The sequence below is a fragment of the Budorcas taxicolor genome, chromosome 23 (assembly GCF_023091745.1).
Source record: "Budorcas taxicolor isolate Tak-1 chromosome 23, Takin1.1, whole genome shotgun sequence".
NCBI lineage: Eukaryota > Metazoa > Chordata > Mammalia > Artiodactyla > Bovidae > Budorcas > Budorcas taxicolor.
Window position 1 is genome coordinate 21,499,394 of NC_068932.1, and position 22,674 is coordinate 21,522,067.

Here is a 22,674-nt window from a genome sequence, read left to right on the forward strand (position 1 = left end):
GGTGGAAGGGACCATCGCTTTACTCACCATGGGCTCTGGAGCACCTTCAGTAATTTTGTGGTCAGTGGATGAGTAGGCAACAGGCTTGTTCCCTGTGTGTGTGTGTGTGTGTGTGTGTGTGTGTTTTAATGGAAATATCTGTTTCCTATGTAAATCCCACCACCCTCTTCTTAAACACCCTCACAGCATCTGCACTCTTCTAATTCGTATCACAATTGTGAATTACTATTTCTGCGATTATCAGTTTGATATGTTCTCTCCATTGAGGTCATAACTCGTGGAGTGTGGGCAGAAGCTTGCTGCCTCCCTAGTGTCTACCCGCTGGGTTCTCGTTGTTTAGTCATGTCATGTCCAACTCTACTGTGACCGCATGAACTGTAGCCCACCAGGCGCCTCTGTCCATGGGATTTCCAAGGCAAGAATACTGGAGTGGTTGCCATGTCCTCTATGGGGGATCTTCCCAATCCAGAGATTGAACCTGAGTCTCCTGCATTGGCAAGTGGATTCTTTACCACTGAGTCACCTGGGAAGCCCCTATCAGGCAGGAGCTCAGCAGTTAGTCGGTCAGATTATGGTGTCTGAGGACTCAAGAGCCATAGAGCTCTTTTGACTCCATTCTTTAGAGGATTCTGTGGCCTGGAGAGGCAAAGTGACTTGTCCAAGGTCACACAACCAAACTAGAAGCAAAGCTGTGATGAAAAAACTCATCTCCAACACACTGTGATTTTTCTCCAAATGTCATATCATCTGGGATCCTGAGGAAACGTCTTCTGAATTCTGAGGTTTCTGAGCAATGGGAAATCTGTGGGGTGGTCCCAGGTGTCTCTGCCTTTGGTGATGGTGGCCAACCAGAACGAAGCCTTTCCCCCTCCCTCAAGGGGCTTGGGGTCCGGAGCGCTATGTCACCTGGGGCAAATTCTTTCCATTAAGTCTCAACTCTAGTTTCTCTTCCTTGGATGTAAAACTAGGGGAGTCTCATCTCTCCAGGCCTGGAGGGTTGTGAACTACTTCTGACCTTCCTCTCCAGTCCCTGTACCTACAGCCCCGCCCCTGGCCAGCCCCAGGGTGTGAAATGATTTGGGAGCAAGAAAGGAAGGCAACTACAGAGAACGAGCTAAGACAGAGTGGGGGGCCCGAGTTCTTCCTCCACCTTGTCACACCCCCAGTGTCACCTCTTAAAACCCTTACTCTAGAGGGAAGGGGCGGGACTGGGTTTGGGACCAGATCGATACTTCACTAGGTGTTGATGACCGCAGGCTTTCACCTTGCAGATAATGGGGTGAGCGGCGGTAAACTCTCGAAGACAGACAGGGCTCCCCCGGCCTTAATGAGATAATCAATACTTGTTCTCGGCTTAATTTCCATCTAATTGCTCTTTAACGACGCCGGATAATGGGCCGCCTCCTGTGAGGAGAGAACTGGCTGGGAATCCGACCCTCCTCGGACTCCCGCGCCTCCTCCCGCAGGCTAGGTGCCCTCTCGCAGGTGGGACGCGCACGCACCCCGGGCTCCGGCGGGGCTGGAGAGCTCCCTCCGTCGACCTCCTCGCCCGGCGTTGCCACCTGCCTGCGGCGTTCTCGGCTCTCGCAGGGGCCGCTCCGGGTCTCGAATGCGGGACCCCAGCCAAGCCGCCGGGCTCAGGGCTCCGGGTCACCCGCCTGACCGGGCCGCGGAACCGCTTGGTATCCTCACCCCCAGACAGCGCCTCCTCCTGCCTGCTCCCTGCCGGGCCAGGTGTGTGGCGTCCCAGCGCCCTGGGCCGAGCTGAGGCGCCTCAGAACATGACCTTTCCTCCCTTCCTCTACCACTTCCGTGTATTATTGTCCGGAGGCTTTGAGTAAATTGCTGTGTTTCTGCACCTAAGGAGGGCTCCAATGCTATTTTTTTTCTTGTGAGATAGCTGGGCTGCCTCCTGCAAAGGAGCCTCCTGGTCACCACAGACCAACCACTCAAGCAAGGAGGGTAGAGAGGCCCTGAAGCCCCACGGCTCTGAGGCTCACACTGCCACCCAGCTCAGGAAACCACCTCATTTTCACTCACCAGGCCCTCCAGCCCAACCACATATACGCAGGATGGTTCCTGCCAACACCAGCAGCTCAGGTATCAGCCATCTGTAAAGGCTCTCACCTCCCACTTGCCTGTCCCAGCACTAAGGGCAGCTGGGGGTTCTCTCCAAGGCCTCTAACAGGGGACTAGCCTGCCTTTCTCCTATTGCCTTCCCAGAAACCCAAGCTCATCTCCCTTGTCTTCTCTCTTTTGAAAAAAAAAAAAAAATTATTTGACTGTGCTGTCTTAGTTGCAACATGTGAGACCTTTAGTTGCTGCATGTGGGATCTAGTTCCCTGACCAGTGATTGAACCTGGGCCCCCAGCATTGGGAGCAGGGAGTCTAAAAGACTGCCCCTGGGAAGCACCCTGTCTTGATGCAAGCTCTGAAGCACTTTGGTCTCAGGTGCCTAGATGCTGTGACCAACGAGGTTCCCCATCATCTCCCCATCTCGCTCACCTGCATTTCTACAGCTTGGCTCCTGAGTATGGGGTATTTAAATGATAAGATAGCAGCTGCAGTTCCAGCTCTAGCTGCACTGGAGCCAGGCTGACAAAGATACAGTGATGTCAGGATAATTGATGGTTAGAATCAGGCCTTGGATGTTGTTAGCTCCAGGTTCAAGTCTTGGCTCTGTTGCTTACTGGTCAGTGTGACAGTGGGCAAATTTACCTCCAGGTTTGTACCTCAGTCCTCTCATTTAAAAAGTAAGGTTAATAATACCATCTTTGTAAGTCTGAAACTAGCTGATGGATGTATATTGCTTGCCACAGTGCCTAAAACACTGGAATGGTTTGATAAGCGGTAACTATTGTCATTGTTATTACTGCACGTTAGAGCTGAAGCGACCACCTAGTTCGAGGATCATAAACTCAAAGGCCAGATGGACCAGCAGGAATCTTAAGTGAGGGAGGTAAGCCTGGTCAGGACTGTGGTGAGCTGGGTAGGGCCAGCCCCACTCCAACAGCAGCCAGTGCTCATCTTCAGTGGTTGCAAGGTGGATCAGATTCCCTGGGTTTTCTTCTCTTTCCAAAAAAATCTGGCAGCGTTCGGAGCTTAGACACTAGGTCCAACTTCCCTCACTTCCTAATCTCAGCGTTAGGAACAGCACTAGGAGCTCTCCCTTAGGCCTCTCTGAACATCCTGGCCTGATGACTCTGGCCCCTAAATTTATACAAAATTTCTCATTATTTAAATATTGGCAATTAAGAAGAAAACCCACTATGCCAAATACAACGTTTGAAGGCTGAATTCCTTGTTTCTTAGAATAAACTGAGGTTCAGATGGGTCACAGCTGCTGGCCAAGCTGACTGAAAGCCTGGATTCTATGGTAAAATAAGAACTTCTCAGAGGCCCTTCTAGATTATGGGGCCTTTTAAGCTGCCTCCCACTGCAGCTGCTGCCTGCTTTGCAGACAGCACCCAGCAGCTGGGAGCTTGACAGTTCCCAAAGCACAAGACTGATACACAGCAGCCTTCTCTCTTGTGAGAAATCAAAACTCTTTTACAATGTTGTAGAAGGGGCTTCCCTAGTGGTTCAGTGGTAAAGAATCTGCTTGCCAAAGCAGGGGGACACGGGTTCGATCTGTGGTCAGGTTAAGATCCCACATGCTGCAGAGCAACTCAGCCCGTGCACCACAGCTACTAAGCCCACATGCCTATAGCCCATGCCCCGCAACAAGAGACCACTGCAATGAGAGAAGCCTGGCCACCGCAACTAGAGTAGTCCTGGCTTGCCACAACTGGCGAAGGCCCTCGCACAGCAACGAAGACCCTGCATAGCCATAAAATAAATAAATAAATCTTAAAAAAAAAAAAATGTCGTAGAGGGCAGTGTGGCAGCAAATCAAATCCCAGGGCCCCGAAGATCTCAATTCCTTAATTTAAAGCGCCGTATTTCTATGTAATTCTTGAGCTCAACTTCAGTGGGAATCTACTCAACAAATTCCCCCTGAGGGGACCCCAGTTAGGGGACAGGACCAGCAGGAGGTTTGTGAGGCACAGTTTGCCTGACTGATTGTCATCTTTAGGTGCTGCTCTTCCTGTATTTTACGTCTGGGGAAAATGGTGGAAAATACACCAAGGAATTGGGGATTTGTAAGGCTGTGTCACACTGACATGTGAGGTTTATGGACTCGTGAACATGCTCTAAGGTTTATGCTGACCCTCATGTTTCTTCTTTCTAGCCCATGTTCTAACACGTTTGTTCTGTTAGTACCAAGCTGTCCACACTGAACAGAGGTGGCAATTGTTCTCTGCCCAGCATTATATATACCATATTGTGATGCTCTGAGTCCAGGATTCTCTGTGATTTGGTTACCTAAAAGCCAACTCGTTCCTGGCTTAGTTAGGTCCTCTCCATTTTCCATCAGCCCACGAAAAAGCCCCCCACCAGTTTTTCCTTGGAGTTCTAGCATACATTTCTCAGCTTCTTCCTTGGCTTCAGGGAAACAACCAGCTCAGGAGAATCTTGGATACTAACCTATTGTCTAACTTGCCACAGAAGGCAATGCTAAGCTCTATTTTGTCTTAAGAGTAAAGGTTGAAAGTGGGACGTAAGCAAGGCTATTGCCACTAACAAATGTAGTCTGGGGTCCAAGAACTTTTCCTGGTCCATATGGTCTTGATGCAACTGTTCAGTTGGCCTCCTCCCTCTACAGAACTCATCTTAATTTTGGTTCCCCAGAAAGCAGAACCTGACATAAGGACTGTTTGAGGTTATCCATGAAAACAGTGAGGTAAAGAGGAAGTGAGGGAAAGCAAATAAAGGGTGCATCAGTGAGGGAGAACCCTTCCACAAGCCTGGACAGAATACAGCACAGAATTATCCCCCTGAAAGGAAAGGAAGCAGGGGTATTTATCCTCCAACTCTTGGCTTCACTGGCTACAGCTTGCTCCTGAGTTAACTCTGGCATTTTTAGCCTGCCCTGCTAGCTGAGCTCAGTCTAAGGGCCAGAGGACTCAACAGGTAGAGAGACCCATGAGATGGTACAGGAACCATCTGCAGGTAGTCTTTGGGGTGGTCAATGGTAAATGAGTGGGGCATTGACTGCACCTGATGCAGGCGAGACAAGCTCCAGGCTGGTCAGGCCTTGGCCATGTGATTAATTCCTTTTGAGCACATCACCCCAGCCGAGTCAATAACATAGTTCCCTGCAATTTGATGTTGTTGTTGTCATCCAGTCTCTCAGTTCTGTCTGACACTTTGCGACCCCATGGACCTCAGCACGCCAGGCTTCCCTGTCCTTCACCATTTCCCAGAGCTTGCTCAAACTCATGTCCATTGAGTCTGTGATGCCATCCAACCATCTCGTCCTCTGTCATCCCCTTCTCCTCCTGCTGCCTTCAATCTTTCCCAGCACCAGGGCCTTTTCTGATGAGTCAGCTCTTCGCATCAGGTGGCCAAAGTAGTAGAACAACTTGATGCTTTTTCTGTAAAGTACTAATGCTTTTTCTGGGGAGCGTAAGTATAATGTAGGCTGGAGCTGCTTATGGCCTTCTTTCTTGGCTGCTTGGAAGAAAATATGAGAAATAGATTCATCAGTTTGGATATACTGGTGTGACTTTTAGTATAAAGGTCTGCACCAGAGATAGTTTGGTAATCATTTGGATGTTATATAAAATAAAGGTGGAAGAAATGAGGGATCACTGTAGAGGTGTCAGCAGGAAGGTATCTCACTGGCCTCACACAACATCATCAAGTAAAAAGTCAGGTGGGACTGAAGAGCCTGCTGCTTCGGAGGATATCGTTTGTCATCACCAGATCTTCCATTCTGAGTGTGCCATAACATGTAGTCTTCAGTTAGTGTACCTGAGACTCATCCCAGCAGGTAGATGTGGAGTGTGAAATGTGTGAGAGTATCTAGCTTTCCTGACAATTAGCCTCCCTTCCCTTCAATGACCCTGGGTAATAATTGGAAAAGCAACTTATATATTAAAGGACATTTTGTCTAGTATTGCAGATTTTACTGCCTTTTCCCTTAGCATGAACTTTACCTCTCAAACACGAGAAGACCCCATTGCTGCTGCTGCTGCTAAGACACTTCAGTCATGTCTGACTCTGTACGACCCCATAGATGGCAGCCCACTAGGCTCCTCTGTCCCTGGGATTCTCCAGGCAAGAACACTGGAGTGGGTTGCCATTTCCTTCTCCAATGCATGAAAGTGAAAAGTGAAAGTGAAGTCGCTCAGTCGTGCCCAACTCTTAGCAACCCCATGGACTGCAGCCCAACAGGCTCCTCTGTCCGAAGACCCATTCAGTTCAGTTCAGTCGCTCAGTTGTGTCCGACTCTTTGCGACCCCATGAACCACAGCACGCCAGGCTTCCCTGTCCATTACCAACTCCCAGAGTCTACCCAAACCCATGTCCATTGAGTCAGTGACACCATCCAACCATCTCATCCTCTGTTGTCCCCTTCTCCTCCTGCCTTCAATCTTTCCCAGCATCAGGGTCTTTTCAAGACCCATTAACTCACCTTAAATTTTCAATTATATACACACACATACATGTATGTAAAAACAGGTAAAATGTGAATTAAGGCCCATAGTTTATAGTATTGTAGCAATGTCAATGTCCTGGTTCTGATAATTATATCATGGTCATATAAGATTTATCATTGGGACAGGGTGAGTGAAAAGTACATTGGAACCTTCTGTGCTATTTTTGTAATTTCTATGCAAGTGTAAACATTTTTCAAAATAAAGGGGAAGAAATCCTTGTGGAACTGGTCATCTTAGAATCATAATCTCTAATTTATTTAATGGCTAAGATGACAAAGACTGATGATATCAAGTGTTGGCAAGGATGTGGCATAAGGGGAAGAAATTTCGGAAAAATAGTTTGGTAGTAACTACTGTTGAATGCAAGCATATCACATGAAGCAGCAATTCTATTCTTAGGTGTGTCCTGGTTTATATAAAAGTCAAAACCAGGTAAAATTGAAACATAGAGTTTAGAAGTGGTTCTCTAGGAGGAAAGGGGGGGACTAATCATGATGGGAGCTTCTGGGGGTGTAAACAATGTTGTATTTCTTGACCTGGAAGATGATCACGTGAGTGTTCATTTTGTATTAATTAATTGAACTCTACTTTGTGCACTTTTCCTCTTGTCTGTTATACTTTGAAGTGAAATAAAAAGTTAAAAACAAAGTGAACAGAAATGTAGAAAGATTCAATGATTTTAACATTTTTTCTAAGTTTACTAACACAAAAATGTGGCCAAGTTATTAGGTTAGATGGAACTATGGAACTATGATTTCCATCTCAAAGGTGCATGGGAAAACGGGAGCCTGGAGGGATGAGTTGCCTCCCCTGACATAAGAAAAGTAAACTGAAGAAAATTTTCACCTGATTTCTTTCTGCATGTTTTAAAGCTCATTCAAGTTGCCTTAATGCTTCTGTTTTACAGAGAGCTAGTCTGCTGGATAGCAGCTTTCATTTGGTACCATTTTTTGCAGCTAACTTATAATGCCTACCTTCTCACCTGGTTATCCCAACATTTTACATTTATCTCACCATCCTAATTTACCTATAAAAACAGCTTCTACTTTATTATAAAAAATAATTTTACAAAATAAAGGATTATAAGCATTATACTCAACCATATGCCTCATTCCAAATTCTCTTAGGGTGTTTGTTGATAGGTGTAATAAATATTTACACAGCTGTAATCAGTATTCATACACTTCTCCTTTTCACTTACCCCTATTTTCCTACACATACTTTTTATTTTGACTGAGTTCACCTATTTGTCATAGTGGGTAGCTACCAGGTGCATGCATGCGTGCTAAGTCACTTCAGTCATGTCTGACTCTTTGCAACCCTATGAACTATAGCCCACCAGGCTCCTCTGTCCAAGAGATTCTCCAAGCAGGAATACTGAGGTGGGCTGCCATGCCCTCCTCCAAGGAATCTTCCCGACCCGGGGATTGAACCCGTGTCTCTACATCTCCTGCATTAGCAGGCAGGTTCTTTACCACTAGGTGCCACCTGGGAAGGCCCAGCTAGCTACAAGGTATTCTGTCTTAATTATCTATGCTGAGCCTTTTTTGACTTAACTGATTCTAATGTTCACGGGAAGAACAATTCCTCTGTATCCATCTCTAATGGGTCAGTCTGGACCAACTGTTTCACTGTTGGTTTTTCCTCAAAGTTGCAACACTATTATTTTCACCAGTCATGTCAAAACAGGGTTCAAGAAGTGACAGGTTAGAATGTGTGAGTCCTCCCAAGTAATTTCTTACCTCATTGATCCTTTATGCCTTGTTTCATCTTATGTTGCTCATCTATCTAGGACCCATTTCATACTGTCATTATATTTAAAAATAATCTCATTGGTCAGTGGCTGAAAAAAGGAAAGTTATGATAACCTGTGAACTCCAGGCTATGATTCACAGTGGAAAGTACACTATATTCTATAACTCATTCCTTCTCCAGTACAAGCATCTACAGGAAAAAGTGAGGAAGGGTAAGAGGCAGGATCATCTGCTCTTCAACAAATTTTAACTTAACCCTCCTCATCTGAACTAGTCTCCCTCATGCTAATGCAAAAGGATGCTGTCACCCAGCATCCTTTGCTGTACTCACATCATCTGAATTAAAACAATCCTTCCAGAAAGACAAACATCACATAATAATACATATATATGGAATCTAGAAAGATGGTACTGATCATCCTACTTGCAGGGCAGCAAAAGAGATGCAGACATAAAGAAGAGACTTTTGGTCACAGTGGGGGAGGGAGAGAGTGGGATGACTTGAGAGAGTAGTATCGAAACATATACACTATCATATGTAAAATAGATAGCCAGTGGGAATTTGCTGTATGATGCAGGGAACCCAAAGCTCTGTGACAACCTAGAGGGGTGGGATGGGGAAGGAGGTTTAAGAAGGAGACAGTTGTATGCCTGTGGCTGATTTATGCTTATGTATGGCAGAAACCATCACAATATTGTAAAATAATTATCTTCCAGTTAAAAAAAAAGAATTCTTTTCCTGTGGCTCCACAGTTTTGCATGGTCTGGTCAAACTGAGTCAACATTTTCAAAGTACGAATATGCACATTTTTTTTTTTTTGCTATTTCTTTACTATTTATGATGCAAATAAATGTTACTTAGTGTGTTTTGGAGCCTTAGTGGACAAAGCGTCAGATAAGGAAATGGGGAAGAATCTAAACTTTCAAATTGTGTCTTAAGCAAAAAATTTCCTTCTGAAAGTATTTTTACAATATGTGGAGTTTTCCTGGAACAAATCTCTACTTAATAAAATGAGATCTCCCGGGAATTCCCTGGTAGTCCAGTAGTTAGGACTCAGAGCTTTAGGGGTAGGAGGCCGGGTTCCATCCCTGGTCACCTGGTCCCATAACTAGGATCCCACAGGCTGTGCGGTATGGAGGCCAAAAAGAAAAAAGAAATAATGAAGTTGTCGACTTTGACCCCTCTTCCGATTTAAATCAGGTCCCCTTTATAACCTTAAAAAAAAATAGAAGCAGATCTGTAGAGTCAACATTTTTGATGCCTACGTATTCACGGTCATGTTCTAGTCACCAATCACAAGGCCACCAGAGGGCGCTCCTTCCCTGTCGATCCAGCCTTCGAAAGCGACTGAAAAATTCACGTTAAACTTGACTTTTACACTCTGGAAAAATTTTACATTTAATCCATAAATATTTACCTAGAATTTATTGTGCTGCCAGGAGAAGGGCTAGGTTCCCAAGATCAGAATGAGTTAGTCAGAATTGTGTTAGTCCCAATTCCTAATACCAGAGCATAGCAAAGGCTGAAAGTAAATAGCCGGCAACAAGGTGGGATAAGTGAAGCTTCTAGATCTGCGGAGTTTGTTATTTAAATATTGGCTCCTGGTTTTAGAAGACAGGGGCTTCCCAGGTGGCTCAGTCGTAAAGAATCCGCTTGCTAAAGCAGGAGACGCGGCCTCTACTCCTGGGTCCGGAAGATCCCCCGGAGAAGGAAATGGTAATCCACGCCAGTATTCTTGCCTAGAAAATCCCATGGGCAGAGGAGCCTGGCGGGCTACAGTTTATGGGTTTGCAAAAGAATAGGACAAGACTTAACGACCAGACAACGACAACAATTCATTAAGAGATCCCAGACTGCTTGCGCTCTGTAACCATGACATCGATCTCTGCCCTAAGGTACTTTGTAAACCAGAGCCAGAGACCGGTCCTTAGGTGGCTCCAATATTTAGCCCCGCAATTTCAAGTCCCCCATCCCCTCCTTTTTTTCAGGGCTTCCCGCAGTTCCCTTACAGTTCATTTCTGCTCCAGATCAACACTTCAGTTGCCCCCAGGCCCAAGGACAAAGAATTACCCGTAACAGCCACACCTGGCTCCGCCCATTCTTTTTCCGATTTAAAACCCGCGGGCTTTTCCTGTTCTGCATTCCTAGACTTCCTGTTTTGATTCTCGCGACAGTTAGGAGACCTCGCGTGAAGTTTGCTTTGCGACCCGTTGTGCGTTTGAGAACTGCAGGACTGTGTGTCTGCCTACCCATACTTCATGAGTTCCTCTAGTCAGGAGTGGCGTCTACGCCGCTAAGGACCCCCTAAATGAAAGGGCTTGGCTGTGTTGAGAGTTACAGACCTCTTCCGAGAGCTCGACTTCAAGAGCCCTCGGTGCGCATGCGGATCCTGTTCCTCTGGGCGGTCCAGAGGCCCAGGCGGAGGCCCGGCCCCCAACCTTGGGGTTGATGAAGAGGCCAGCCCAAGCCGCTCTATCTCGGGCCAGCTCTTTCTGGACCGAGCCTGACTGAATAACGTCCCCTCCCTTGCTGCAGAGCTGTTTCCGACCCTACAAAGTGTACTGCCGCGCAGCTTCTGTAGGCTGCTGGGAGCAGGCCGGGGCGGGGTCTGGCAGACCCCGGGTACCGCGGGCAGGCCTCCAGGAATGCTCTCTTCCCCGCCCCCAGCCCAAAGTGCCACGTTGGCGCTAGTGGCGGCCTCGAGACCGAATGCCTCCGGGGCTGCCTGCCTCGCAAGCATAACCTGTAATTCCGACCCGGAGCGCTGCCCATTGGGGTGTTGCCCCGCCCACCTCTCCCTGCAGCCGCTAGTCGGCTGGAACTTATAATCACCGGGCTCCTGGGGTTGAAGCACCTGCCGGATGTGGGGAGGGAGGAGGCGGCCAGATGTGAGGAGGCAGAATTAAGCCCCGAGTCTCTTGGTGACTTGGTAGGAAAGTGGAGTAGACAGGCCTGCAATCTCCCTTGGACGGCGGGGAGACGTTAGTTGGCTTTGCCTTGCAGGAGCGCTCGACTTGGCACCAGAATTCCTACTGCTTTGCCATTATGCAACTCTTCTAGCGGATGGGACTGTAAAGTCAGATGCTACAGGGCCTAGCCTTTCAACCAACTCTAGCTTCTCAACTACTGTTTTCTCCCATCCTACCCCCCAGTCCCTACGCCCAGCCCACCCCAGCCCACCCCAACTCTAGTCCTTTCCCAGCTTGGGTGTCCGGTTACTGCTCTTCTGTTTTGTGACTTTGGCCCAGGCTAGGGGAAGTGGCCCAGGAGGGTCCCGTGCGGCTGCATAAAATTGGCAGCTTCAGAACAGGGGAGGGGGTGGGGTGTGCGACGTCGAGGAGGCGGGGAGAGGGGGCGGAGGAGCTGATCGAGTGTAAGTCCGTGGGCTCTGTCAGAGATTCTCAAGTCGGAGCAGAGGTGGCTGACGGGCCCTTTCCACTGCCTGCTTTTTTGGACAGAAGTCACGGCTGCTCGAGGGGCGCAGTCCCGGACACTAGGTGAGCCGCTCGGGGCCCAGGGCATCACCCCCCCGCAACACACACGCACGCGCACACACATACACACGCCCCTCCGCCCTACTTCCTTTCCACCTTTGTTAACAACTCCTCCTGGGACCATCCGTCCGCATCCACCTCTGGGACAGGAAGCTTCAGAGTTGGATGGGTGGTGGTGGTGATGCCTGTGTGTGCTTGAGCTTTACCACTCCCTCCTCTCACCTCTCCCTAACCCTCAATTACCACCCAGCGTAACTGACGACCCCTTCAGGGTCACTCTGCCTCCGTGTCCAGGGTCTACTTGATTCCCAGGTAGCAGAGGACGGGACAGTGCCAGGGTTCAAGTTGGTAAGAGAAACAGGGAGGTTGCTTCTGACCTTCCTGACCTGGCTTTCCTTCCCGGCAGGGTGCCACTCACGCTCTGATGCCCCGAGTGCTCTCGGCTTCCAGCTAATCATGCCACAGCCGCCCGCCGCTGCCTTGGCGCTGCCCGTGCTGCTGCTTCTGTTACTGCTGGTGGTGCGGACGCCGCCTCCGACTGGCGCGCGGCCACCCCCAGTTCCTGATTACCTGCGGCGCGGCTGGCTGCGGCTGCTGGCGGAAGGCGAGGGCTGCGCTCCCTGCCGACCAGAAGAGTGCGCCTCGCCGCGGGGCTGCCTGGCCGGCCGGGTGCGCGACGCGTGCGGCTGCTGTTGGGAATGCGCCAACCTCGAGGGCCAGCTCTGCGACCTGGACCCCAGCGCCCATTTCTACGGGCGCTGCGGCGAGCAGCTTGAGTGCCGGTTGGACGCAGGTGGCGACCTGAGTCGCGGAGAGGTGCCCGAGCCGTTGTGTGTCTGCCGCTCGCAGCGCCCGCTCTGCGGTTCCGACGGCCGCACCTACGCTCAGATTTGCCGCCTGCAGGAGGCGGCCCGTGCTCGGCCGGACGCCAACCTCACCGTGGCGCATCCTGGGCCCTGCGAATCGGGTACGCGTGGCTCAGGGCCCCGACCCCCGGCACTTGGGGCTCCTCGTGGCGTTGCTCCCGGGCTCCGGACGGCGTGGATGTCTGGCCAGCGGAGTGAAAAAGATGAAGCCAGGGAGGCCTCGAGTCCATTATGAGTTTACTCTTGGGGGTGGTCCGCGGAGACCGCCGCCTGAAGGTGCGGGTCCGGGGCTTTGTTAGCAAGCGGCGTGCGCTGGGGTGCGTGCAAGCTCCAAAGCCGGCTGGCAGAGACCAACCCTCTGAGAGAGCAGGCGCATAGTTGACGCTTGGCCTCAACTTTGAGCTAGTGAAGGGAGACTCTCAGACTGTCCAGGCCTCCGGAATCCAGGCAGGGAGACGGGTTGCTGTGAGATGCAATCAAGTTTCGTTTGAGCAGCTTCCTAAAGCCAGGGCTTACTTAACCTAGGCTCCGAGCCTCTTATTTAGGGATTAGTGTAGAAGAGGGGCTCTCCCAGCTTCTCCTCCTCCATCCCAGGGGGCTGAGGGCCATTGAAGCCTCAAGTTTTCTTTGGCTGCTTTAGTAACCTTCACTTCCTGAGGGGTCTGGTTTGGCTGGGGCTGCTGGGAAAACAAACGCTCCGCAGGAGCTTCCCCCCACAACTCTAGGCTTTCTGCCTGCTGCCCAAATTGGTTTCAGTGTCTTTGCCTTTGCCATGTGGCTGCCCCACCTCCCTGGGGGTGGGGGTGGGGAAAGGGCTGCTTCTCTGGCCTTTGGCAGCTGGCACCTGGTAGGGAAGGGGGAGGATGTGGGGGAGGGAGGTGTTGGTTACAACACATTAGGATAGGGGCCTGGAGGGTAGAATGAGGACAGGGGAGCAATCAGGGACAGCCTGTGGCTGCCAAGCTGAGGTGTGGGTCTCTGTGCTTGTTCATGCGTTCTGTGTCCCTGTGCATTTCCATCTCTGCGTTCCTACCCTTGTGTGTATCTGCAGCTACATTTGTATGTACTACCTGTGTGTACCTGTCATGTTTATGCAGCACATATTGTGTTCCTTCACAAACACATTCAAAATGCTTTGTTATATGGGGTCCTTGCTGGGCTGGGTGTGCCATTCTATTCTTAGGCCTCCCATCTCTACCTCCAGCACCCCAGATCCTGTTGCACCCATATGACACTTGGAATGTGACAGGGCAGGATGTGATCTTTGGGTGTGAAGTGTTTGCCTATCCCATGGCCTCCATAGAATGGAGAAAGGACGGCTTGGACATTCAGCTGCCAGGGGACGACCCCCACATCTCCGTGCAGGTAGGGGCAGGGAGCTGAGGCCTCCCCAGGGCAGCCCAGGGTCCTCCTAGAGGAATACTGCTGACTCCTCCTGGCTCCAGTTTAGGGGTGGACCACAGAGGTTTGAGGTGACGGGCTGGCTGCAGATCCAGGCTGTGCGTCCCAGTGATGAGGGCACCTACCGCTGCCTGGCCCGAAATGCCCTAGGCCAGGTTGAGGCCCCAGCTAGCCTGACAGTCCTCACACCAGGTAAGGGAAAGCTCTGAGCTCTGGGGGCTGGGGGAAGGTGGTGGATTCAGGCCCTCGACTTGTGTGTCCAGGTGTGATGTGCATGTGGGTACACACACAAGCATGGCTTTCCCACAGACTGGGATACGTGGGCACTGACAGCACCTCTCTCCTGTTCTCTCCCCTTTGTCTATATGTGTTTGCAGACCAGCTGAACTCCACAGGCATCCCCCAGCTCTCATCCCTGCACCTGGCTCCTGAGGAGAAGGCTGGGAGTGAAGAGGGCGAAGATTACTACTAGGTGCAGAGCTGTGGCCCATGGGGGTGGGTGAGTGGGGGTAGTTTTCATTCCCGCTCTTGAAAAGATCTGGAAAGGCAGAGCACGGCCCCTTCACAGATTGATTTAATGCCTTTAGTGGGAGAGATGTGATGGTGATGGGAGAGACAAAAATTGAAGGAGGGTAAGAAGAGAATCAGAGACTAGGGGAGGTGGGATGCAAAGGGGCCCATGCAGGAGATGCTCTGACCCGGACAGTCTTGTGTGGACCAACTGGGCAGAACGTAACAGTTGCCTGCTGGTCTGTAGGCTAAGTGGGTGGGTGGCTGGCTGGGTGGGGAGGAGCAGAGCTGAGACAAAGGCGTGGAAACACCAGGATCGTCTACTTTTTTTTAGCAGCCCTCCCTCTAGCCCTGCTCAACCAGTCTTCTGACTGCTTTTCTGCATAGATCCTGGTCTTATTTTCCTAGAGCATAATCTTTGCCTAACCTCAGTTTACGCTTCCTCAAAACTCACCTTCTAGAAAATTTCCCTCTCATAAATCCCAGTTCACTTACTAAGTGTTTGGCATTTGCTATCTGCTGTCCAGGAGAGCCTGATAGAGCATAGTTTATTTAGCTCAGTGCAGTAAGATGGGCATTTGGTCATGTCTAATTTTTCTGTCATTCTAGAAACTCTGTGAGGGCAGCACCATATCTTATACCACTTTGTACTGGACAGTGCCTAGCACAGGACTAGGCACAGTAGGCATACAATAAAGACTTATGAAACAAACTGAGCCACACAGATGGTTCATGCAGATCTGCACACAGAGACCACATTTCTTTAAGAGGCCTTCCAGGGTACTAGGAATCTGGCTTCCAGAAGTTGTAGGTCCTGCTCTCTAAGCACGTGCCTGCCAGATGTAGAGGAAGCTTGAGCTGCACACCCCCTCACCCTCCTGCACGGGCAGGAAGGCTGGAGCCATCAGATTGGGAGGGAGGGTATCCTCCCAGTCTGCACTCCGCTGGGGCTGATCTAGAGACAAATTGCCTGCGCCTCTGTCCCCTCCCCAGGCAGTGTGGGGAACCAGATCTATGTGGGTAGGACCGAGTATGAAAGCATAAATTGGATGGAGGAGGGGAGAAATTTGGTCACATGTATGAGCCGCACCCTAGGACTTCCCTATGAATCCGCCCATTTTCCAGCTGAACTCAGACAAAGTCTGTTTTCTTATCTGCCCCAACTGACATGTCCTCTCTCTGGAGGTCCCTCACAGAGCCGTACTCTTTCGCTCCCGAAAGCTCTCTCCACCCTCTCCAGGGACACTGGTGAGGCGCAGTGTTTACTGACTGCTTGAAGGAGAAAATGAAAGCTTAAGTTCGAGAGGCCAAGACCCTGTGTGTGGATGTCAAGGGCCTCCTACGCGCCTGGGCTCCGCCCGAAGCCTGGCGCCACAACGGGAGAAGTCGTGGTTGGCTCGGTGTCTGAGCTTGTCCTCTGAGGCCCAACGCAGGGAGCCCGGCCTCTTGGGAGGGGTGTGGCCCAGACCCCAACCCAAGGGCTTGGCCGCACCTCGCGTGGAACCACATTGCAGTCCGGCGTTTCCTGGAGCTGTGCTCAACAGCTCGAGCGGGTTGAATGCATACTTGGAGCAAATTCTAAGTTGACAGCGAAATCAGGAATAGGGATGTTAGCGGTGTGGCGGCGATTGAGGGGAGGAGCAGGCCATTAAGGGTCTGGACCAGAAGGAGGTCTGCTCTGCGATGGAAGAGGGGACGGGGGTCTGGGTCCCCGAAATCCGCCTGGGAATCAGCCCCTGACTTGTTCTTCGCTACCGACTTCTGGGCCAGCTGGGCTCAAAGACGCCCCCTGGCGGGCCCATCAATCCTACTGAGCCCGCTTGGAGACCACAGGCTCTACTAGATCCTAGAGGGTCACACGCGTCCGCAGAACCTGTACTCCCGGATCGGTTTTGCAGACTTTACAGGATGTTCAGGTGCAGTCTCCTTCTAGCCTCAGTTTTCCCCTCCGCGGCGCTGCAGGTTCAGGCCCCACAGCCTTGACTAGGAGGAACCCCTGCTGCCTCCCCCCCCACCTCCAACCCCCTTCCCCCGCCTCTGCTCCAGCGGACCGGCTTTAATAACGTCGCTGGAAAGTGACACGCGATTTATTATTAAAGTAATGCGGGGACGGGAAAGGTTTAATAAACGCGCTGCATTGCCGAGGATTATTCTCCGCAAATAAATGAGAGCGCGGGAGGCGTTTTAATAAATAATTTCCCGCCGCTCCCAGGGGAGAAGAGGGAATGGGGAGGGGGAAGGGGAAGCCGAGCTGCTGTCAGAACTCCCGGCTTCGCTTCCCCACGGGTTTCCAAGCCTTTCTCGCGGCTTTCGTCCCAGGTTGCTCACACCCGACATGTGAGGTTCCAGGAGAGCTGACTGTCAGTGGTCTAGGTCTGAGGCGGGAGAGGCTCTGTCCCTTCCTCCCCCCTCCCCCTCCCCCCATCCCTGGGCTTTTAAGTAGTTTGCCTAAGATGTGGAATGCACTTCTATTCAGCCCTCAACCAGAGGTCTGGAGTCAAGACTGGACCAGAGCAGGAAGGGTTAAACCGAGACCCGCCCCTCCCTCGGTGAGGGTACTAAGTCTCAGGGTCTGGCTACTCCCCTCCCGGCTTTCGGCTGACCCGGGCTGGGTGTCCACGCAGGATGTGGGAGTAACCTGTGGAAGGGAGTTGTGTGTACGGGTGTGTAGGTGCTACACGTGTTCAAATGACCCTGGCTCACTCCTTAGACCATCTGGGGAATAGAGCCACTGAAACCAGTTGCTGGTTGTTAGCTCCAAGGCTTCAAGGAAGTGTCCTTGAGCCGAGCTGGTCTGAACAGAGGGAGTCCAGGTGAAGCCCAACTCTTAGCTCTCTGGTGAACTCGTGTGTGTGTGTGTGTGTGTGTGTGTGTGTGTGTGTGTGTGTGTGTATACACTCGAGGGCTGAGCAGAACTGGAGCCCCAAGGGGGAATCCACTTCTCCAACAGAAGCCTGGAGGCACGAGAGGATGAATCTTTCAAAGAGTGCCGAGACTGCAGACCTTGGAGACCAAGGACAAGTCCTTGGCGTTGGTAGGTAGGGGACACCTTGGAGAGACATCTCTGGCGACACCTCTGGCAACCCGGCGGGGGTCGGGGGTGGGGGGGCCGGGGGTGGTTGGGGGGGATGACGGGTACAGGAAGTAGTGAAAGAGTGCCATCTGGTGGTTACTTCTGGTTGTGGCAGCCAAACTTGGGTCTAGGGTCTTGAGACAGTTAATTTGGAAAAATTTGAGTAAAAAGGTGCTTGGATTTGTGTTTATATATGTATGTGAAGGTGCACATGTATATGTGGTATATATATGATATCTATAATATGTTTGTAGTAGTTATGTGTGTATATGTGTGTCTACATATACACATATGTATACATACATGTATGTACCAGCTTCCTTTTGTGGCTCAGCTGGTAAAGAATCCACCTGCAGTGTGGGAGACCTGGATTTGATCCCTGGGTTGGGAAGGTCCCCTGGAGAAGGGAAAGGATACCCACTCCAGTATTCTGGCCTGGAGAATTCCATGTCCATGGAGTCGCAGAGTCAGACATGACTGAGCAAGTTTCACTTTCATATGTGTGTACATCACAGTATGTTATGTATGTAGATTATATAAAGACATATATATGTATTCGATAACCATGTAGGTGCATATATGTATATCTGTATATAAGCACTGTATATATGGATGTGCTATTATATGTGTTTTTGTTGCTTTTTAGTTGCTAAGTCATGTCTGACTCTTTTTGTGACCTCATAGACTGTAACCTGCCAGGCTTCTCTGTCCATGGAGTTTCCTAGGAAAGAATACTGGAGTGGATTGCCATCTTGTCCTCCAGAGGACCTTCCCAACCTAGGAATCAAACTCTCATCTCCTGCATTGGCAGGCAGATTCTTTACCACCGAGCCACCTGAGAAGCCCCTTGTTATATGTATATAGCTGTATACATACATGTATTTGCAAATACATATTTCATTATATGCCATTCTTTCACCAAATATTTATGTGCCAACACTGTTCTTAGGGCTGCAGATACACCACAAAAAAGCACATTGTCCTTGCCCTCATGGAACTTAACATTCTATTCTAAGATGTGCATGTGAATTAATTACATACACGTATGTTTACAGGATTGCATGTGCATGTTTGTGTAGGTATGCTTACATATATATGTGTGAGGAATAGACGGTCTAAAATTCTCTGGTGGGCTTGGAGATTCCCTGTTTTTTTGCTTAAACATTCAGGGCCCATTGCCTAGGACTCTCAAGTATGTAGGCAGTTGAAGGCAAAGGGAAAGAGGCTGGAGACACAGGCTGATAACCTTCTAGGATAAGTTTTGGATAGTTCCTCTGAATGACTAGGTTCTTTTAAACAGGGAACAGCTATGTAAGTTCACTTAGAGTGATGGAATGTCAATGAAGATCAAGTCTCACCTCTACGCAAAGCAGAGCAACTTAGGAGGAAGGAAGATGGGTTGGGAGGATGGGTGAAAATGGAGTCTGGGAGACTAGAGGTAGGAATAGATTCTTGGAGGACAGAGGGAGGGGCATTTAGAGACTGGAAGGGATCTGATCTGGGAGGTAGTGATGGGAGCTCTGGGACTCAGTTGTAGATAATGAGGGTGGTTTAAGAACTCTTGAGGAGGGATGAGCTGGTGGACAGAGATGGTGTCTGAGGGGAGTAATGAGGTCAGGATAAGGGATGGGCTTGGGGAAGGGTACAGAAGCAGAGGCTCTGGTGGCAGGGAAAACCAGTCTTGGGGTGGAATTTGGAGGCCAGCTCTGATGGAGTCATCCTTTCCTTTCTCGCACCCCTTCCTTTTCTATGCGGGAGCCCCTAATATTCTTCTCTAGTCCTCTCTCCTCAAGCTGAGTCCCAGACATGCTGTAGACAGAGGAGAAGAGCTCAGGCTCCAGGACTCTGCCTGCCTTAGGTAACTCCCTCGTGGCTGAAGGAGGCAGAGCTCACAGCACCACTGTCCCACGAAGCTCCATCCCTGCCCTCTGGGCCATTGCCTGCCCCACTGCCATTACCAGCTTCCAGACTGGACTCAGCCCAGGGGTTTCAAACAACTGTGACCTGGCAAGGTCACAGAACCTCCCCTCGCCACACACACATTCTGAGACTGAACTAGGAAAGGTACTTCTGAATCATTCCTTCCTTCCCTCCTTTTGCTGGATGTTCTCAGACACAGTCGAGGCCAGAAGTCTTCAGGTGCCATCCTCACTCTTGGTCTGTGGTAACACCTCATGCCTGATCCTTACTTCTAAGCCTCCTGTGCTTGCCTACTTCATCCTAAAGCCAGAGTTTATGTCCCTTCATTGCCTCTCCTCCCCTTCTTCAGCCCTTTTCTCCCCCAGAGTTGAGATCTTAGGTCCCTAGATTGTGGCCCCAGGGACTAAGACACAGGCTGGTTCCTGGCCTGGCTTTATTTTCAGTATTTTCTCTGCCATCTGGGCAACTGAGAGCTCTCAGAACAGCGTGAACAGTTATGAAAATCAGTTTTGGTGACAAGTGCTACCCCACAATCAAGGTCTACCCTGTCTTGATGGGCAGCATCATGGGAGGCGGGATGGACTTGAGGGTACTGAAATGGGGTCATGAGAAGTGAAGGGGTCTGCCAGGATGAAGGTCGGGGGCTCTAGGGACGATTACTTCCTGCTTCCCCTCAGATCCCCCTTCCCCAACCCCAGATCATTAGGGCAGAGCTGGAGAAGGCCCCATAGGTCTTCTGGATACAGTTGGCTCTCATAGGGGCCCAGGTTCCAACTCTGGCTTCCCTGCTTCCCATGCCCCTCCCCTGGTACCAGAAGGGGTTAAATTCTTGGGGCAGTAGTGGGGATCTCTAGTGGAAGTGATCTCTGAAGGGTAATGATGATATCGTTTCTTAGCCTTTGGGCTAAGATCAAGTGAAGGGTAATTTTAGGTCTTTGGAACAGAAATGGGGCTCTGTGGGCAAGGACAGGCTATCGAGGGAACCTGAGGTATTTGGTACTGCTTTTTAAGTGCATACCTTGAGCAAGTTTCTAAGTTTCCCTTCTTCCCAGTCCTTTGCAAAATACTGATAAAATGTCCCCTACAAGTGCTGTGATGAGATTAGAGATCTTGTAAGTAATATCTGAAACACAATAGGTATTCAACAAATGGTCAATTTTACTATCACTTTTTCTGGGTGGGGGAGTTGCATGGAGGTGGAGCAAAGTACCTAGTACAGAGATCCCTGCTGAGGTGTGTGGGTGATCACAGTCCTGTGCCTGCCCATAGGAGGCCTGAGGAATTTGGTCTTAGGAGGGGGGGAAGGGCTATGACAAGGTGGGGATGGGTAGGGACTGGGCTTCCAGAGAGCTTGGCAGTCTTCACCCTCACCCCCACCCCCTCAGGGACCCCCTGTCAGAACCCAGGGCTCTAGATCTGTGCTTGGAGGGAGGGGCACCCTGGAAACTCACTTCCATCCATCTCTTTTATCAGGGTTGCTGAAGGGCTGGAGCTCCAGTGGGGCCTTTGATGGGGAACAGATACAGACCAGGCGGAAGCAGCCGGAACAGTGCTGAGTTGGAGCTGAGGACCAGGCCAGGGGGTCAGTGAAGACAGATAAAGCTCAGAGCAGCTGGGGACTCAGGAGACCTGTGGGGAGGGGCAGCAGGGGCTTAGGGCAGGCTATGTCCTGTCCTGGGAGGAGGCAAGGTCCGGAAGCTTCTGATGAGGGAGATGTCTATTAAGGACTTCAAATGGCCAGTGGAGGCCGTTAATAACTCTTTGGGAGGAGGGAAGGGACCCCCTGCCCCAGATGTGGCTGCAGGAAAGCCGGGGTACCTGTCCAGGATGAGGGTCGGTCCCAGAAGAAATAGCCTGGGAACAGGGTCCAGCCCAGAGGCAGGGCTTCTGGGGGCTGTCTTCCCCTTAAGGCGAAGATGGGGAAAAGGTTAGTAAGCAATCCTGCGATTTTAGTTCCTGTTTTAATTAACTTTGAAGGGCTTGGGGCCTCCCTGAACACCAGGGAAAGGAGCAGAGTAGACGTTTATTTTCCTCCTTTCCCTTTTAAAGACAATTTTATTAAATCACTTTGTTTTCATTCTGGCTCAAACATGGGGCATTTAAATGGAAAAGTAATTATTTTACCTTGTTTGCTTATGGTGAGAAGAGAGTCAGGAAAGGGAGGGATGCCGATAAGAGGAAGAGGTTGGCAGCTTCGGGCTGGCACACATGTGCGTGTGCACACAAATACCCTACAGACAGGCCTGCACAATCAGGCTCCCACTCACAGCAGCCTCGATCATCACCCAGAGCCCCTCACACTGACACACATTGTGTACCCACAGAAAGACATGCCTTGCCCACATACCCTCCCGAATGTAGGCAGCTCAGTACTTGCAAGCTTGGAGCATCCACCCTCCTGAAGATAAATTCCTTTACCACCTCCACAGCTACAGGCGAACGCTCTCTGTCCTACACAAACACTCCTGACACATCAGGCTCACAGCACAGGCCCCCTCACACCTCACAGGTACCCCCACATACCCCTTACAAGCATCAGGGGGTATGCACACATGTGCACACACACACACACACACCAAACATATCTAGACCTTTTCAAGACAGTTGAGTGGTCTCATCATCAGTACGTAGATTGAGACACACAATTCTCCTCAAACACACAAGCCCGGCATTTCCCTGGTGCCCTAGTCCTGCCAGCCTTGTGAGGCCGAAACAAACAAACAGAAACCCAAGGACACCTGGCAACAAAGCTGGGGGTGAGGTGGGATACGGTCATAGAGAAAGAGGGCCCCCAAATCGACCTACCCGCTAGGCGACTCCGTGTGCCCGCTTCTCTGTGCCTGTAGCATTCTTGGACGGATCTCTCCATCTCTCCTGACCTGGATTCTGCAGCCTCTGAGACAGTCCCCCCTGCCTCTCACCCGTTCTCCACCCCAGGCGTGTGAGAAGGCCAACAGGTCTCTTGGGCTCAGCTGCCCTGGCCAGGACCGGGTTCTAACTCAGGCTTCCCCACCTCCTGCCTCCCTCCCCCACTGTGTGGACCGGCGTCAGAGGGGTTAAAACTTGGGTAGCGCACCCCCTCTCCACTCCCACCCCTGGCTGATACTTCG

The 22,674-nt window shown here is 50.7% G+C and overlaps 1 protein-coding gene across 1 annotated transcript; it reads left to right on the forward strand.

Annotated features, from left to right (window-relative positions):
* The first annotated feature begins 11,723 nt into the window (after positions 1-11,723).
* Positions 11,724-14,805, forward strand: KAZALD1 (Kazal type serine peptidase inhibitor domain 1). Its single transcript, XM_052661163.1, has 5 exons — positions 11,724-11,797; positions 12,201-12,761; positions 13,865-14,025; positions 14,106-14,253; positions 14,439-14,805. The coding sequence occupies exons 2-5, from the start codon at positions 12,251-12,253 to the stop codon at positions 14,531-14,533; spliced, it is 915 nt and encodes a 304-aa protein (XP_052517123.1). The 5' UTR covers positions 11,724-11,797; positions 12,201-12,250; the 3' UTR covers positions 14,534-14,805.
* The last annotated feature ends 7,869 nt before the right edge of the window (positions 14,806-22,674 follow it).

Bases quoted from the DNA above. Each gene is read 5' to 3' on its own strand.
- KAZALD1 (XM_052661163.1), top strand. From the start codon at position 12,251: ATGCCACAGCCGCCCGCCGCTGCCTTGGCGCTGCCCGTGCTGCTGCTT. The intron at 12,762-13,864 runs GTACGCGTGGCT...CTCTACCTCCAG, and splicing joins TCCTGGGCCCTGCGAATCGG to CACCCCAGATCCTGTTGCAC. The intron at 14,254-14,438 runs GTAAGGGAAAGC...ATGTGTTTGCAG, and splicing joins CCTGACAGTCCTCACACCAG to ACCAGCTGAACTCCACAGGC.